The 17,679-nt window shown below is 40.9% G+C and overlaps 1 protein-coding gene across 4 annotated transcripts in view; it reads left to right on the plus strand.

The window, feature by feature from the left end:
• The window catches only part of si:dkeyp-14d3.1 (transmembrane protein 132C), a 184,778-nt gene that overhangs the window by 134,717 nt on the left and 32,382 nt on the right, over nt 1-17,679 (plus strand). For 2 of the 4 annotated variants that reach the window (XM_034212668.1, XM_034212669.1), the window contains exon 4: nt 11,133-11,319. In XM_034212668.1, the coding sequence (XP_034068559.1) occupies nt 11,133-11,319 (187 nt within the window). Of the gene's footprint in view, nt 1-6,402; nt 6,457-6,732; nt 6,751-11,132; nt 11,320-17,679 lie in introns of those variants that run through there. The other 2 variants (XM_034212670.1, XM_034212671.1) reach the window with 2 other exon arrangements.

Below are 17,679 nucleotides of genomic sequence, written 5' to 3' on the forward strand. Positions count from 1 at the left end.
TAAATGTGCCAACTGCTAGGACTGTCTTAGGGAAGACAGCTTTTAGATGCGCAGCTCCTCTGTCTTGGAATAGTCTGCAAATTAAATGGAAACTGAACAATCTGGTGCCACTAAATGTTTTTAAAGCTCGGTTGGATGCTACTCAATCGGAAGCTATTGGTACCTGTTTATGTGGATAATTATGTAAATGATGCTGTATGATGTCCTTTTGTTGTTCTATTTATGTTTGTATGTTTCATGTGGAACTACTTGAGCAGGTCTCCCTTGAAAAAGAGATCAATGATCTCAATGGGATTTATCTGTATAAATAAAGATTTGAAATAAAATAAAATTGAAAGTAAGCAGAGGACACCAAACCAACTGAGACCCGTCTGTCCGCCGCATCTACGCACTGTACAACACACACCTACATACTGTACCACACACACACACATACACACTGCCTACAACACACACTTACAGCTCCTAAAGCATAATCAGGCTACAGCCGTTGTGTATTTTATTATGTGACGCACTAAATGGTCTTGGAAAAATATCGACTCTTTGTACTACAGCAAATAAAGAGAGTAATGTAGGCCTGTTATACTGAGTGATATTGTACACTGCTCTGCTTTCTGCATGGACCTCACAGCTGTTCTCACTGTAAACATCGCAACGCGATGAAAGCAGTTTCTAAAATAATATCCAGAGGATGCATGCAGAGCTGTCATTGGCTGAGATAAGTCCGGCCGTGCGTCACGCCTCCACCGTTCCCGGAAATGCATCCGCGGAGGAGCCGTGGAGGAACCATCAGTGTATCCTCGGTTATAGCTCCTCCAGAGAGCCTCCTCGACGCTCGATCCTCGGTGTGCATTTAGAGAAATGAGACGTCCTTCAAAATGGCGCGCTGAAATTCATTTCCGGGTCACTACCAGAGGACCGAGGACCGAGGAGTCGAGGAGGGGAAATTTGAGTATTGAGAAGCCTCTCCTGTCTCCCTTGTGTATTGTCTGGTCCCTCTCTCTGGCCCTTTCTCATTTCTCTAACTCCCCTCCTCAACTCCTATCCCCGAGACTTAGTCCCGCCCACAGGAGATGCGAACGGAGGAGCCGAGGAGAGAGGAGGGGAAGCAGCAGGCGGTTAGAGAAATGAGAACTCCTCTCCTCTGAGTGGTCATTTTAAAGAGACGTCCATTAATGATGACAGGAGGCACAGCACTCTGATGGACAGATGTGTTCATGACGACTTATATATTTACTTTTAATTCATTCACAGTGCGGTATAATGAGACAATAACAGGCTACAGATGCGGACACACACATACACACACACACATATATATAAATATATACCATTTCAGAATCAAACCGAGCACTCTCATAATAACGTAACACTATCAGAGACTGGATATATATCCCCCCCCCCCTCTCTGGTCGCTACAATGAGGGAAATAAATTACGGGCCAAAAGTCTTATTTACAAGTATTAAAAGTAAGCAGAGGACACCAAACCAACTGAGACCTGTCTGTCCGCTGCATCGACGCATTGTACAACACACCTACACCCTGTACAACCATGTGTACAACACACACACCTACACACTGTACCACACACACCTACAGCTCCACCTAAAGCATATAATCAGGCTACAGCCGTTGTGTATTTTATTATGTGAAGCACTAAATGGTCTTAGAAATATCTGGACTCTTTGTTTGTAGATATCTACTAAACTAAAGCAAATAAAGAGAGTAGGCCTGTTATACTGAGTGATATATATTACACACACTGCTCTGCTTTCTGCACGGACCTAACAGATGTTCTCTCTGTAAACATCGCGTTTCGATGAGAGCAGTTAATAAAATAATATCCAGGGGATGCATGCAGAGCTGTCATTGGCTGAGATAAGTCCGGCCGTGCGTCACGACTCTTTGAAACATCTCTGTTCCCGGAAATGCATCCACGAAGGAGCTGTGGAGGACCGTGGAGGACCCATCAGTGTATCCTCGGTTATAGCTCCTCCAGAGAGCCTCCTCGACGCTCGATCCTCGGTCCTCGGTGTGCATTTAGAGAAATGAGATGTCCTTCAACAAGGCGCGCTGAAATTCATTTCCGGGTCACTACCGGAGGACCGAGGAGTCGAGGAGTGAAATGACCCGGAAGTACGTCACTGGCAGCCATGATAATTAAAAGTGCCGTTCCAATTCTCCAAATGAAAGGAAAGGAGGTTTCAAACTTCCCTTATAACCTCCTTTAGCTTAGGAACCACTGGACCTCCCTTACCGAAAGGAGAGGAGAAAATGTTGCCACACAATGCATTGCAGCCGGCCGTTCACTGAAACAACCGATTATGACCGAGAAATTATATCATGAAAGTTACGGTGCTTATTAAGCATTTAAAAACGTATGCGGTAAGTTGCCAAAGTGCTTTGTTTTGAACGTTCATCAGTATTATAATCAAAAAGAGAAATATGAACGTTAGTTTTTACTGAAATGATCAAATAAAGTCAACATCTCACAGTCTTTACTGAGCTGTGTGGAGTTTGTTCAACTTTTAAAAGATGTTTGAATGGTGATACACACAGTGATAGATGTTAAGGACTAACGTTTATAATAAATACATTTGTATTGATTTTAAGATCTTTTCATAGTTCATATAATCATACGTATTGGGATCATTTGTATTAATGTGGACCGGAGGGAGAGGGTGACGAGCATAAGTTTCACTTTCCTTTTTTATTTCAATTCCAACTTTGGTCATGAAGAATATGTTTCTCTGTTGTCCCCGTTCATAAACGTTCAACAGCGTCAGAGCACGGTGCAGAGTCTCTAGATGAGTTTACAGTAGTCCCTCGTTCTTATTATACATCCATGTTGTAGTCCGCTGTATAGAAAACTGTAGTTTCCATAGTTTCCCCACAGCAGCAGACGCACATTCACGACGTCCGCTGGAGCATCATAAACACGTCGGAAAGTGAAAGTGCTGTCAGATCAACACATCCTCACTCCCAGATCGGCCTATGTTGACGTTATGTCAAGTCCCCTGTCGGCTTTTTCCAACGCAAGGGGGGGGGGCCTTAGCGTCAATTTTCAACGCAAGGGGGGGGCCCTTAGCGTCCATTTTCAGCTTTCCGGGATGTCCATATGCTTCTATGGACGCTCATGGAAGCACGGCATTCGTTTGTGTCGGCTGCCCTTAAAGGCAATGTGAGCGTCCATTCTCATTGGATAACGGAGAATTGTACACCCGGAAGTAAGTATTCCCCTTACTGTCGATTGATTTTACAGTGATATCTGCACTACTCATCGACTAAAAAACACCAGATTATCCTTGTTAATTACACAACATTGATTGGTTTAAATTGTGTGCAATGCTTTTGTATTTTTCCCCTTCGATTCGGAGAAACAAATGTTTTTTCGGAGTAAAGGATGGCAGAAGACACTACACTACCCAGAATCCCCAGCTATCGTTTGGACTACACCATGTGCTCTGTTTGACAAACCCCGTGATAGTCCTCAAGCTCTGTGATTGGAGAGTGTGCTCCGAGGGTTACGCCGATTCTCGAACAGCACTTGAAATGGGATGGAATCACGGCAGACTGTCCAAAACTGGATTTGAACGGGTCCACCGCGTCCCCCCCTCCCCCACCCCGTCCCCAGAACTACAAATGCTGGCTATTCTGTTTCGCAACATGTTCTGTATCTATGGCACGTCTCTACTGGGAGTTGTAGTTTTAAAAGACGTTTTCGTATTTCCCATAATAAGAAGTTGCCAGTATTAAACTGTGTACATCCCTGGAGGTTTAGGGGATAGGAAACACTCACATTTAAAACATATAATTAATAAATGGGTGAAAATTGCTTGTGCCCATAATGGGCAGCATTAATATATATACACACATGCCAGCTAAGGTCAGTTGAGCTTTATTTAACAGCTGGTCTTATGTTTGTGACCCCTGTTGTTAATTGATAACATTACATTACATTAATTGATAAGCCTGAAACATGCACTTGTTAAGGTTCAGAGGCACATTTTGCAAATATGGCATGTAGCCATCGATCAGCTTAAGATAAGATATACTTTATTGATCTCAAGTTGGAACATTTGCGTTACATCAGCATGTGTAACAGTTAAAATGCAGTGGTGTTTATTTGTAAATCATTTAGTATAATCACACAAATTCTGTGTTTTATATTCAACAATTATGTGTTCTTTATTTATTGATTGTTCAATACCTGACAAGGTCGGAGATGAAATATCTACATACATCTTATAAGAGTATAATACATTATGTATAATATCAGTTAAAATAATTGCTTCAACATAGTTAACATTGCTGGAGGTATGCACAAATATTGATAGATGTCTTGTAATGCACTATTGAGAAACCTGCGACCCAAGTTTTTCATTCAATTTATAACTACACCATAGTTGTGTAGGCCTATAAGATATGTCAATAAACCTTAGAAAATCTTGAAATCTTGAAAGGGATGTGCAAAATAGTCATTATATACAGTCTTTAATGAACTATTAGTAGAGAATAACGAGTAATTAATATACTTTATAGGGATCCTATTAATATCTAATAATAAAAATAATGAAATTCAATAACATGCTTTAACCACTAGGTGTCCCTTTATATCAGCTGTGCACCTTTATGGTGTAAATACAGCCTATCTACCAATTGGATCAAATATAAAAGTTAGCCGAATTAGTGTTGATACTGCAAGGAGACGTATTGTGTGAAAAGAAATGTAAGATGTTGTTTAATGGCTGATATATTTATGATCACGTCACGTTTTCAGTTCCTCATGTTTGTCTAGAAGTCTTCTCATCAGGGCTCTATAAATACAGAACTACGGCAGATATGTAATATTTAATGCAGCCGAACCGTGTATTACAATGCCGTTATGTGATGACTTCCAAAGAGAAAAGCAAGCACACTCGGAATAAAGTATTATTGTATTTTTTTTAAATGTTTTCGGTCTGTTTCCGTTATTTGTTAATGACGATGTGCTGTGAGATGTGAGACTGGAATTGCACAGGGGAAAATAACGTAGGCTATCTTTAGATGCGGATTTTGTTAAACTAATATGTTTGCGCTGTGGGCAAACACTATACATTGACGGGGAAGGGGGTAGCAATAAAGATAACACCATTAAACAGTTACACAACATAACAGAAATAATATCGATAGCAGCGTCCCTAGCAACCACCTTGGTAACAATGAAAACGTTATGGACGCAATTTCAGGAAGTAATCTTCGTAATAACTAGCAAACTAAAGATCATGTACATCCACTGCACACATAATCTGAAATAACAACTCATATTTCTCGCATCAAATGACATCAAAACGCATTTTAATGGCCAAACTAACTTTAAAATAGGCATTTTCCATCGAGAATAAAACGAAGTTCGGCCATGTTTTTTTTTTTCTGCAGGGAGAAATTTGAAGATCACGTGACGTCAAACAGAGCACATGGTGTAGTCCAAACGATAGCTGGGGATTCTGGGTAGTGTAGTGTCTTCTGCCATCCTTTACTCCGAAAACACATTTGTTTCTCCGAATCGAAGGGGAAAAATACAAAAGCATTGCACACAATTTAAACCAATCAATGTTGTGTAATTAACAAGGATAATCTGGTGTTTTTTAGTCGATGAGTAGTGCAGATATCACTGTAAAATCAATCGACAGTAAGGGGAATACTTACTTCCGGGTGTACAATTCTCCTTTATCCAATGAGAATGGACGCTCACATTGCCTTTAAGGGCAGCCGACACAAACGAATGCCGTGCTTCCATGAGCGTCCATAGAAGCATATGGACATCCCGGAAAGCTGAAAATGGACGCTAAGGGCCCCCCCCTTGCGTTGAAAATGGACGCTAAGGCCCCCCCCCCCTTGCGTTGGAAAAAGCCGACAGGGGACTTGACATAACGTCAACATAGGCCGACCTGGGAGTGAGGATGTGTTGGTCAGATTCTCTGAAGTACCGCAGTCTCTTCTCCTAAGTCCTTTTGAATTCTCCTATCCACTATCCCTTAACCCCGTGACGTTTCACTCAGAGGTCAAGGAATAGGAGATAGGGTTAGAATTTAGGAGCTGATTTTTGGATTATCGGAACGCAACCGAGGAGTCCAGGAGGGGGATTTGATGAAATGAGAAAGGGCCTCTGTGTTTTTCCTCCTTGTCGTTAGTTTCCCTGGTGTGTCTAATTGTCTGATTGTGTTCACCTGTGGCCCTTGTGTTTCTCCTCCCCTGCCCGGCTGTTTCTCGTCTCGTGATTACCCCTCCCTGTATTTAGTCTTGTCTCTTCCTGTTGTCAGTGTTGGTTCGTCTTTTGTTTGTGACTGAGTTCACCAGTGAGTGTTCTGTTTTGTCCAAGTTATTATTTTATCCTTGAAATAAAGGCAATATCAGTGTAATCTGCATTTGGGTCCTGCTTGCTTCACCCACAGTAACAGTTATGGCCCTTCGTGGTATGTACTCAACATCTTGCGTCATGTATGTTATACATAAAACATGCACAACTCTGGCCTGAGCTCAGAAATGTTTCTGTTATTACAATGTTACAATTATGTGAAGAAGATGGATGTCTAGAATACTTGATGTACAAGCTGAGAAATGACTAAATTGGACCTGAAAATGGCACTTTTTTCAAAGACTCTATGTGTATCTCTCTCTCATTCTCTAATCCCCATCAGGCGCGACAGTGGGCACACGGATCCTACCACATCAGGGAGAGATTAAACAAGGAGTGTCACATTGACACAGTGAGTTTGATAATGGCACAAAATAAGCTCTTTCAATTACAGCTATTTCTCCATTGAAATCTGCTAAAAAGGAAACTCTTCCAATAACTTTTTCCTTTTTCTGTTTGTTCATTTTGACATTTAAATCTATCTTTCTTTAACCTTCTTGCAGTCTAAATTCAATAGCGCTCTAAAGTTTTTCATCAAGATAAGATGGAGCTGAATCACCTCTGCAAAGAGCTTTTTGGACTGTGTAGTAAGAGACGACAGCCGATCAATGGAAGTTTGGATTTGTTGACGATACTTAGGAAAGGACATGTGGAAGATGTTATGCCAAGTTAAAATATTTGTGTGAACTTGAAAGCTACCTGCTGACACCTTGTGACCTTTTGATAATTGCAGATAGGAACCAATACTAGGTAAGTCAATATGATAGACACAAATCAGCAACTATTTAGATAATTGGCTAAACGTTTAAATGAACAGAGTGTAAGACAACTCATTGGCAAAAATTAAATATATTTGGTGACAGACTTTGCTTCATCCAGATCTTTGAACTCCATTTCATTCTCTCAATGTTCAGTGTTTGCTGTTATTTATCATAAGAAATTGAATTTCTGAAGCCTTTGGGCTGTTAGCCAGGCAAAACAAGCTATTCAAAGACATCACCCTGTGCTGTAGGAGTTTGTGATGTGTATTTTTCAGCATGTATAGATCAAATGATTAAAGCAATGGTTGGACATTTCAGGACACTTTAGACCAAGAGCTGTTTCTGAGGGTGCTATCAAACTTCTCCTCTAACTCTAAGCAAGAAACTGAAAATTAATTTTGATATATAGAAATACTACATATAGCATCCTAAACAGATCCTTGCTTTGATCATGTTGATTATAAACATATTTTAATTTAACATAACATTTTAACATTTAACATAATTTATAGGATACATTACATTACATGTCACTTGTTAGACGCTTTTTATCCAAAGCGACTTACATACTCAATACTGTGGGCAATCCCCACAGGAGCAACTTGGGGTGAAGTGTCTTGCCCAGGGACACAACGACATGCTGACTGCAGTGGAACCTGTGACCCCCTGATCCAAACAACAAGGCTCTATCCATTGCGCCACACGCCTCACTCAAAATATCTGTTGATACAATCAACAGATAACAAACATATCAATAATATTCACAACTAACCAGGGATTCATGCTTTGTGTTATCCTTCAGGCCGTTGTGTCCTTGGGCAAGACACTTCACCCGGATTTGCTCCTGTGGGTATTGTCCACAGTACATGTATAATACCAATGTGTACTTGTAAAAGCGCCTCGATGACCTTGAGGCGTGAAGATGGACGGTGTGGCGCAGTGCGCTGTGCAATGATCATCAGATCAAGGGGTGAAACCCGCCGCTGCTGCGTCTGTAAAGCCGGTGTGTCCTTGGGCAAGACACTTCACCTGAACTTGCTCCTGTGGGTATTGTCCACAGTATCTGACCATTGCATGTATGATATATGTGTAATGTGTGTATATGTAAAGCGCTTTGAGTCATTGAAAAAGCGCTATAATAAATGTAAGGAATTATTATTATTATTGCTGCTTTTCACATTTTGATGCCAAGCTATGCACTCATGTTTCATTGTGTGTCACTGCGTATCGAACAGATCTGCTGGTGTCGTGGTGATGAATGTGCATCCTGAATGTGCCTAAACAGCATCTTCACAGCCATCTCTCTGCTACTCTCAGGGAGTCAGCTGTCAGCGGTCTCGGGCAGCACCGTCAAGTCTGATTCGCTCTCCATTTTGGTCTCCAAAGCCAAAGGGCCAGCTGCTTCCAACTTTAGGGCCTGTTATCTACTGAGCCCCTCTCTATTGCCTTTGGTCGTCTGTCTGGCCTCAGATTCAGCCGAACCACAGCTAGTTTACAGATAATTATCAGGCTGTGACCAGCTGTGTGGTACGCATCCATGGGCCCTTTGCTGCTAATTGAATTAGACCCCATGCTGGAAGTGACAGAGAAATGAACAGTTTCCCGCAGCGATCTGTGCGATTAGCAGACTTTAAAGAGGGCAGGTCGGCTCAGGGTGGCACTCTGGTGTAAAGCATCAAAGTCTTATTCCCCCCCGACACTCACGCTTCTGTCAGGTTTCATTTTGAGACGTGTCTCAATGGGGGGCAAGCGCAGCGGACAATAAAATAAAACTGCTGCCAAGTTTTTACCACGAGTTAAAGAGACCAAATGTTCATTGTTCACTCTTGTTCACCTTTCAATTTATTGGCTAGCTTGATATACAACCTACAGCAGCTTTGGTTTTAAGTCACCATAAAAAATGCAATAAATGAACTACTTATAACATGTTATTTCTTTATTATATAATGCTTTTACATGTTTTACTATATTGCAAACTCACTTGTTCTCCACTCTGCCATTCATAGTTTGCATGTCTTTGAATGTCTTCGCTTTGTATTGATCTCAACTTTGCACTAGCCTAAGATCCTTTTCTTTCCTTGCCTTCACTTTCCCTTGTTTTTATATTGCTGTCATCTTTTGAAGTTGGATATTTCTGTCACAAAAAATACAAACAGTTTGTCTCCATGTTAAAATAAAGCAGAGGGTCTAATTTTAACCTACGATGTCAATTCTTATAATCTAAATTCTCTGCCATTTCTATTCTAAGATGGAATAAAATAAAATTCATGACATTTAATAACTTTCGCAGCTGCTATTTAACTCTGCCAACTTGATGCGAGGAGGGAAATAATTGACATTTCTGAAGGGGGAGGAAAAGCAAATATCAGTCAACTTTTCTGTCTTTATCTTGAGGCTCTTTAATTTTGTGAAGGTGGGAGTTTAGCTCATGTACTTGGTGGTGTATAATGAAACATTTGTGCTGTGCAGTCTCTTTCATTCTTTTGCCTGTCTTTCTAATTGCATGCCTAAAGTGTGTATTTTCCGGAGCAAAAGTGTGCGTGTGCTGTAGAAAGTAGGCCATTTCTGCTGATGGCTGACACAGGTCCTGTGTGGCGCTCACTGACTCTAAAAACTCTCAAATGTTTATTTCTGGACGTTCAGAGCATCATCTGTTTGCCTGATGAACCTCCGGTTTTTACCGGCCTGAGATTAGCATCTGTCTTTTCCCAAAGCATTGTGGGACGGGTTATGTAAGTCCATGATGTCGTACTACGCCTTCAGTTGCTCGGTGCTCTGATTGGAACGCTGTTATGAAATGTGACTCAAGTTATTTGGTTGTCATCTTAATTATTCATACATACCTCTGTTGGATGTGAAAATTGGGTTGTTGTGTTCTGCTGCACAACACATCTTTCATTCTTTCAGAATAAAACTGAATACAATGAGTATGATGTGGAAATAGTGTCAGACCTACGTGAATATGAGAGCACTGGATACAACATTTTCCATTATTTATTGTTTTACTGTTTTTAGTCTCCTATTTATAATTTAGGTGTCATACATTTGCTCTGTTGACTTTCTCACATGAATAATCTGTTTTATGGCAATGTTTTGTTTATTCTACTTCTGAATTTAGAATGTAAGTTATCTTTTTTCTGCCTTGTGCTTTACAGTATTTGATACATGTTATACTGTATGCCCCCTCTCTCTCCAAACTAAATACTATGTGGATTTATTCATCTTTCCTCTTCTCTGTCTCTCTCCCCCTCACCATGTTCAAATTACACGCTGCTGTTTTGTGCCAGTGTGCCACAGAGACCATGCATGAAATGTATTGGCCCCAAGTCCCGCCATTTGACACGCAAGATGTGGCTAGCAGATCTTGTGCCATTTCCCATCTCCTCCGGCTCCCGTGTAAAGCTGACCTTTTCTGCCTCCAGGCTTTATTTAAACTGAGCACCAGAGACTTATAGCGCTACGGGGACATTTTATTATCAACGCTCTCAATTTGTCTGACTTAGTTCGGGCCTGCCTTAGATCGTGCCAAAATGTGTCATTTATTTACGCTCTAGTACGGCAAACAAGGGCACCGGTGACGAAGCCCAACATCAACACCTTAGCGGGGGTGACGCCTGCTGAAGCATACCTTTGAACTTCCCTGTGATCCAGCCATGAAATTATTGCTCTATTTACAGTGCATATCAATTTGGAAAATTGTGAGTGGAATATAGAAAAAGGTGGTGCGATATTATTCCATCACATGTTGACCAGGGAGGCAAACACACAGAGACCTGACATTTTGAAGAATCTCAGTTGGTAAAATATAGATTTCAACCACAGGCACATTCATCAGCTTTAGCTTTTTGCCGTCATTTAAGCAGTGGAATAAGCTCAGGAACACAAGCACATCCACACATGCTGTACCTTTTTCAACTCTCGCTCAGCCATCTGCTTAACCATTCATTGACACTTTTTTACTGTTATCTGGCAGGTCTGAAATGGGAGTTCAGAGGGTGCTCCAGGTGGATCTGAAAATGGAAAGCTTTCCGGAGCCGCTGGGCAGCCGATGGATGGCCTGGCAGGTGGAGTACCCGTCCAGTCGTGCTGCCACACAAGAGGCTGAGACGGAGATCAAGCTGGCGCAGGAGGACCTGGCGGGCATCGTGCCACTGGCCATGGTGAGTGAGGCCGCTTCCAGCACACTGCCACTCCCAGAGAGATGGCTGCACTGTGAAATGTCGAGCACAACATTCTTTAATTTACACTTCAAGTGGACATTTGCATATATTTTCTTTCAACACATAATTGAAATACCTTTCTGCACTTGTAATCATGTCTGGTTGAAGTCTTGGGGAGGAACATGAATGTATTCTCAAACTAGTCATATGTTTTTAGAAGATGTTCAATTAAGAATTTAAGTACAACATCATAGCATGCTGAGCTCCAAGGATGTTTGCTTTTACACCTTGCTGAGTAAAATATTCTGGCCTAAAAATACTACATGCACATGTATTCATAAATTGATGTCAAGTTTAAATTATTTAGGATTAGGATTTCACAAAATATGTGATTAGTTTCTAAAAAGGTCCTGGACCTGCCTGCCTACACACACCAGAGGTGCTTTTAGTGCTATCCAATCTTTTGAAAACAAATCAAAATAAGCCAAACACTCAAACATTTTCTTGAATAACTCCTACACTACTCAACAATATACAAAAAAGTGCAATTAGTTTGACCATATCCAGCTACAAAATCAATATTCTGCAATCATTTACCCCAAAACACTCTGAGTGGCCATCCTGCATACTGAGTCATACAGTACATATATAACCTTTTTAAAAATATATTTTATTTTGATGTTATAATGTAAGTTTACCTGCATGTGTATTTGTAACAAAGACCTTTTACACTGTCATATTGCTATATTTACTTAAGTAAAGGATCTGATTACTTTCTCCACGTACTGCTGCTTGGATAAAAAAGGCAGAGCGATGGCGTGGGTCTGTGCTCGCAGACTTTGCTAGAAGCCTCTCTGGCTCCCAGCAGGCCTCAGATGGGTCAGCAGTCTGGCTCTGGCCTGAGGGGAGCCCAGAGCGAGGCGCAGTACTCTGTGTAGATTAAGCCAAGCTCCCCCTATAGAACTTCACATTGCGAGTTTTGTACAGCGACCCAGAGTGCACTGCTTCTGATTTAGATCAAGAACATTCAGGTGAACAAATGAGCAACATCAAAGTGTGTCGACTTAAGAGAAAGCATACTGCCACCTCAGCGCTGATTGCTAAAACAAAAATAGCATTCATTTTTTATTTCGGTGCTTCTGATCTGCATGATAAAGACCTGACTGTTGTGTCAGTGTTATTCTCTAAGTATTGCCCGTAGCTGTGTGGATGATAGATGCATGTGGGTGGCTGTTCCTTGATTCAGAGGAATGCGGCGCAGCCTCACCCACTGATCCATTCTCAGGATAATTGAAGCTATGTGTTTAATGCTGCAGTATTGTTCGAGTTCCTTCTCTCACATCTTTTTCATGTCACTGATTAATCGGCAGCCTGCTTCCTTTTCTCTAGGAATACATAGTTTGCTTTTACATCTTCCACTGACAAAAGTATTGCAACTTTGATTCACATTGTTATCCCTCAAAATCTCTACTTAAAAAATAATTGACCATAATTCACTATTGTCTGGATAAGGAAAACACGTTTTGAATAAAATCCTGTTTATTTAACTTTATTTTCAATGGTATGATGAAGGAGAGAAAAAGTCACCTGTATTGTTTTTGTAAAATAAGTGTCCAACCCTTCAAAATCTAACAAGCATTTCTTCAATCAACCTGCTCCATTTTTTCATAAAAGAAGGGATTTTAATGGCTCACTATAAATCATTACAGTGGCAAAAATCCATCTCAATTAACCTGATATTAGAATGATTTGCTAAACTAGGATTACATAAATTAGGGACAGAGTTATTTAGGTAGGAGCGTCTCATGAGATTAAGATGTGTATTAAACTGTGTGTGTGACCTGGCTGTGCAGAAAGACTTCATTTAGCCTGTTCCTTACATTGATTAGCTATTCTTTTAGAGGACCTGTCAGTGATTCAGTGAATTAGCTGCTATCATGTCAGAATGTGTTGATATTTTGAAACATTTACATCTTCAGCCTTTTTTGAAAAGACGTTGATTATTTAAGACTTATTTTATTTTTACTCCATCATGAGACTTTCTCTTCGCTTTTCAAATTCATTTTTGTCCAAGTGCTTCTTCCGCACAGACAACTTCCCAAGGTGTACATCATCCCCAGCCACCCCATGGTACTTAACACACAACACAAATACTCATGCAGACACATTCAGCACTCATTAACTCTGTCTGTCTCCTTCTGTCCTCTTTTCTGTCTCCTCACTCTTATACACTCTCTCTCTCACACACACACACACACACACACACACACACACACACACACACACACACACACACACACACACACACACAGCTTTTTTCAATCTGCATGCACCAATATAAGAAGCACACAAGCGAGAAAGAGGAAGGCTGAATTAGATTACTTGGGATCACTGTGGCATGAAAGGCCCACAGATAAGTTCCTCTTCCTTCCCCCTGCTACACTCCTCACTGATAGAAAAAAAGGAAGTAATGTAAGAGCAGTGCTGTCAACCCCCCTTACACACACACACACACACATCGCCCAATATCCCCATATTGCGTCTTCCAAAGGGGAAACAAAATCAGTGATTCGAAAAGAAAACCAGTTACGTCACAGCATAACTGAAGTCACTAATAGTCGTGAAGATGGAGATGTAGCAGAGCTATATGAAATGTGGGCGGACAGAAGAAATGTTCTAACATGCCCAGTAATGCTTCGTTGGTGGTGGGATGTAGTGACTGGGAGACCAGGGAACAGCTTTATCCAAATGTTCATAAAACAAATGGTGGATGACTTTAAAACGGGGAACACCACTATTGCAATATGGGAATATCATCATGGAAAACCACGCCGATGTAACAATTCAAATATGTCAGCCCACAAGATCCAATTTCCTTTTGCTGCTAGAGACTGTTGGTTGCAATTAGATCTGTACTGCAGAGGAAAAGGAGTACAAGTTGACTGAACATAATACAGGTGTCCACTACTCTGGAGTTCAGATTTGGAAGATTTATAAGAACAATGTCTATGAGCCTTGGATAGAGTTGAACAAGTGTTGAACAAATTCTGTGGAAATCTCTGAGGCCGTGGTTAGTCAGCATTCAGCAACTGATCTGAAATATGTCGATTTATCCCTTTTTCCCAAGCTTTGAACATTATTCACTCAGCTAGCAGAATCAGAGCAACATTGACTTATCTTCTTTTGCACCACTGGTCGATTGCAAGTCCGACATTTACTCGTGTGTATGCCTCTTGTTTCATCCCCTAACTCCTGAGAAAAAAATCTGTGTCTCTGAGAGCCGAAGTATTGAACAGAACATGGCGGTAAGCCAGTTCTGTTTAGTATTAGCAAAATAACATCAGACAGTCAGCATTAATATCACACAATATTGCTTAAGGGTTATATGGTTATCTAGCTATCTTCTTAGTTAGCTACAATTGTAACTCCATGTTAAGATGAACTCCAAGCCTTTTTTTGTCTATGTTGTATATTTTGAAGTAGTGATCAGTGATGTAGGCTGTGAATCAAGGCTACAGATGAAAAGAGGCGAAGTGAAAAGACTAGGGGAAAAAGTGTGGTGTTTTCAGAGAAGGCGGAGAGGAAGAAACACACTTTTTTAATCAAGTTGAGAGGGGAGACTTCACAGAGCATGCTGAAGGCATCTGTTGACACAACAGCTCCGTGGTTTTGCTCTAGAAGGTCTTTTCATCTGTAATGAGCACTAATTAGTCTAGAGTCTAGACTGTATTTAGTCGTAATGGAAAAGCTGCAGTAATTGTTTTTTGACCAGGAATAAACTCATAAACCAAATGAAGATCCATAACTGACCATGTCTCAAAAGGTTGTAATGTAATAAAGCTAATGAGAAGCTTATTTTGGGTTTGATCACATTTATGGCCTATTACTTCAATTGCTCCACTGACCCGTACCAAGCCAATTTATATCATGGTCTAAATTACCATGCCCTTGCTGGAATCAATTATTATAAAAAGGTATTTTTATTGCATTTTTCCAGCCAAGTGATGGGCTCTGCCATGGGTGACACCTCTGGGAGTGCAGCAACAACGTTTTGAAAGACAAAACTCTTTTTTCCCTTTGAAGAAGGCTCCTCCTGTGTATTGCCACAGATAAACCTGCATTAGCAGGGCTCAGAGCACCGCTCACCACTTTGTCACCAATTTCAAACCATAAAGCAGTCATTTCTGCAAATGCAGCAATTATTTCAAAAGCTGAAAATGAAAAGAGTACTCAAAATCTAAATCGGTTTAGAGCAAGGAAACGCCACGAACCCTTTCTGTCTAATGTAATACTGACTGGTTTTCTCTTCATCTGCTGTTCTCTACCTCTCCTCTCCCCCTATAGTGTCACCTCACTCCAGACAAACATACATTAATATATAATAATAATAATAATACATGGGACTTATTATAGCGCTTTTCATGAAACTCAAAGACGCTTTGACAGAGAATTAAGAGGAGAAAAAAAGACGGAAAAAAAAGAAAAAATAGATAACAAAGAAATACAAAAAGAGATAAACAGAACAGAAAATAGGGGGGGAGGGGGGTGGTCAGTGGTTGAATGCAGTGTTGAACAGGTGGGTTTTAAGTGATGTTTTGAATGCTGTGAGGGAGGAAGAATCTCTGACGGATTGGGGTAGTGAGTTCCAGAGGGTGGGTACAGCAACGGAGAAGGCTCTGTCGCCCCAGGACTTGAGGTTGGTCCGGGTGGGGAGGGACAGGAGGTTGGCAGTAGCAGAGCGGAGGGGAGCGAGTGGGAGTGTGTCTGTGGAGGAGGTCAGTCAGGTAGGATGGGGCCAGGTTATGGAGGGCTTTGTATGTCATCAGGAGGATCTTGTACTGAATTCTCTGGGGGATGTATATTAATTGCCTCCCTTGTCACCCTCCGCCCCCTCATGTTGGCATTCTCCATTTCACTTAAAGTATGAAAGAGCTGTGTGTTTTTTTGGGTCATCTTTAGATGAATTTTAAAGGCAGTAATTGGATGCCTGAGCGAATTCCTCTGCACAGTAGGAGGCTGGTCCATTATCTTTTACCATCGTGAAGTAATGCGCTCCTGTCCAGGCTGCCCTCATCATCATTACCCATGCTGTGGATGCCTGGTGATGGAGAGGGAGCAGGAGGACAGGGCATACATCATATCTGGACTCATCAGTCTTCCTGCTCCAGCCGAGACACCAAACTGTGCTCACTCACATGAGCATTCGCGGGCATAGAGATGAGGAGAAATGAAAGCAGCCGTTTGTATTCACAACCGCTCCAATGTATCGTTAAACAATACATCATCACCCTGGCCTTCTCTGGCCACTTCTGCTCTCACATGATAAAGTCATCTATCAACATCCTCCAATGAATGTTTCATTTTACTCCTTTCAATTCCATTACCTCTGTTGCAATGCACATCTTCTCTGCCAGGCAAGTGAGATCAGGAGAGCCATTTATCAAAAGCATAGTTAGTCATACAGACATGAGCACTTATCCCAGCTAATCCTGCAGGAGTGCCGCATGGATGCATGCAATATCATGCAAGATGTTTATCAAAAGAGCATGTACTGTACACTCTGCTTAAAGTACCTGACTTAAGGCAGACTTGGTAGCATGCACCCGCTTTTCAGTGGATCAGGATGAAGCAGAATGAGTCATACATTTTACAATGAAGGGTTGATAGATGGACCTTCAAACATAAAAGTCATTAGCATCTACTACAGCTTAGAGGTTGATGATGAAGTGGTAGCAGTGATTGAGGCTGCCGCAGTATGCACATTAGGGCTGCAACAAACGACTAATTTGATAATCGATTAATCTATCGATTAATGAAACGATTAATCGACTATTCGGACTATTATGCCTTGCACAATTTCTCAAACGCTTTAGCCATACACTTTTAGATTTAGCTTGAGGTTGTTTTAGGCATGTGGAAACTAACAATGAAGACAATAAAGATGAATACTTGATTCAAAAATACATATATTATTAAATTATTATTATATTATTAAATAAACTAAACACATTTTGAACAAAATTAACATTGCTTTTTATTTAAATTAAATAAATAATATTTCACATCAAAAGAAACAACAATGTTTTAACAAATCGTATTAAATAATCTGATGACAGAACTGTAAACAGAATAGCTGAAACTTTAACAAAATAAAGAGTAACTCAGTTACCTCTAATCATTAACCCATGCTTGTATAATGTAGTTAACTCTGTGTGGTGCTGCTAGCATACATAACACCTGACGTGGAAAGTTACTCGTGGATGGGGCTACAGAGCTACTAGAAAGACAGTCGAACCCGGTGCATTTCTCCGTCTGAATGTGGTGCGCTTTTGCTAAATGTTTAGACAAATTGCTCGTGTT

Source organism: Gymnodraco acuticeps, unplaced genomic scaffold, assembly GCF_902827175.1.
Source record: "Gymnodraco acuticeps unplaced genomic scaffold, fGymAcu1.1, whole genome shotgun sequence".
Taxonomy (NCBI): Eukaryota; Metazoa; Chordata; class Actinopteri; order Perciformes; family Bathydraconidae; genus Gymnodraco; species Gymnodraco acuticeps.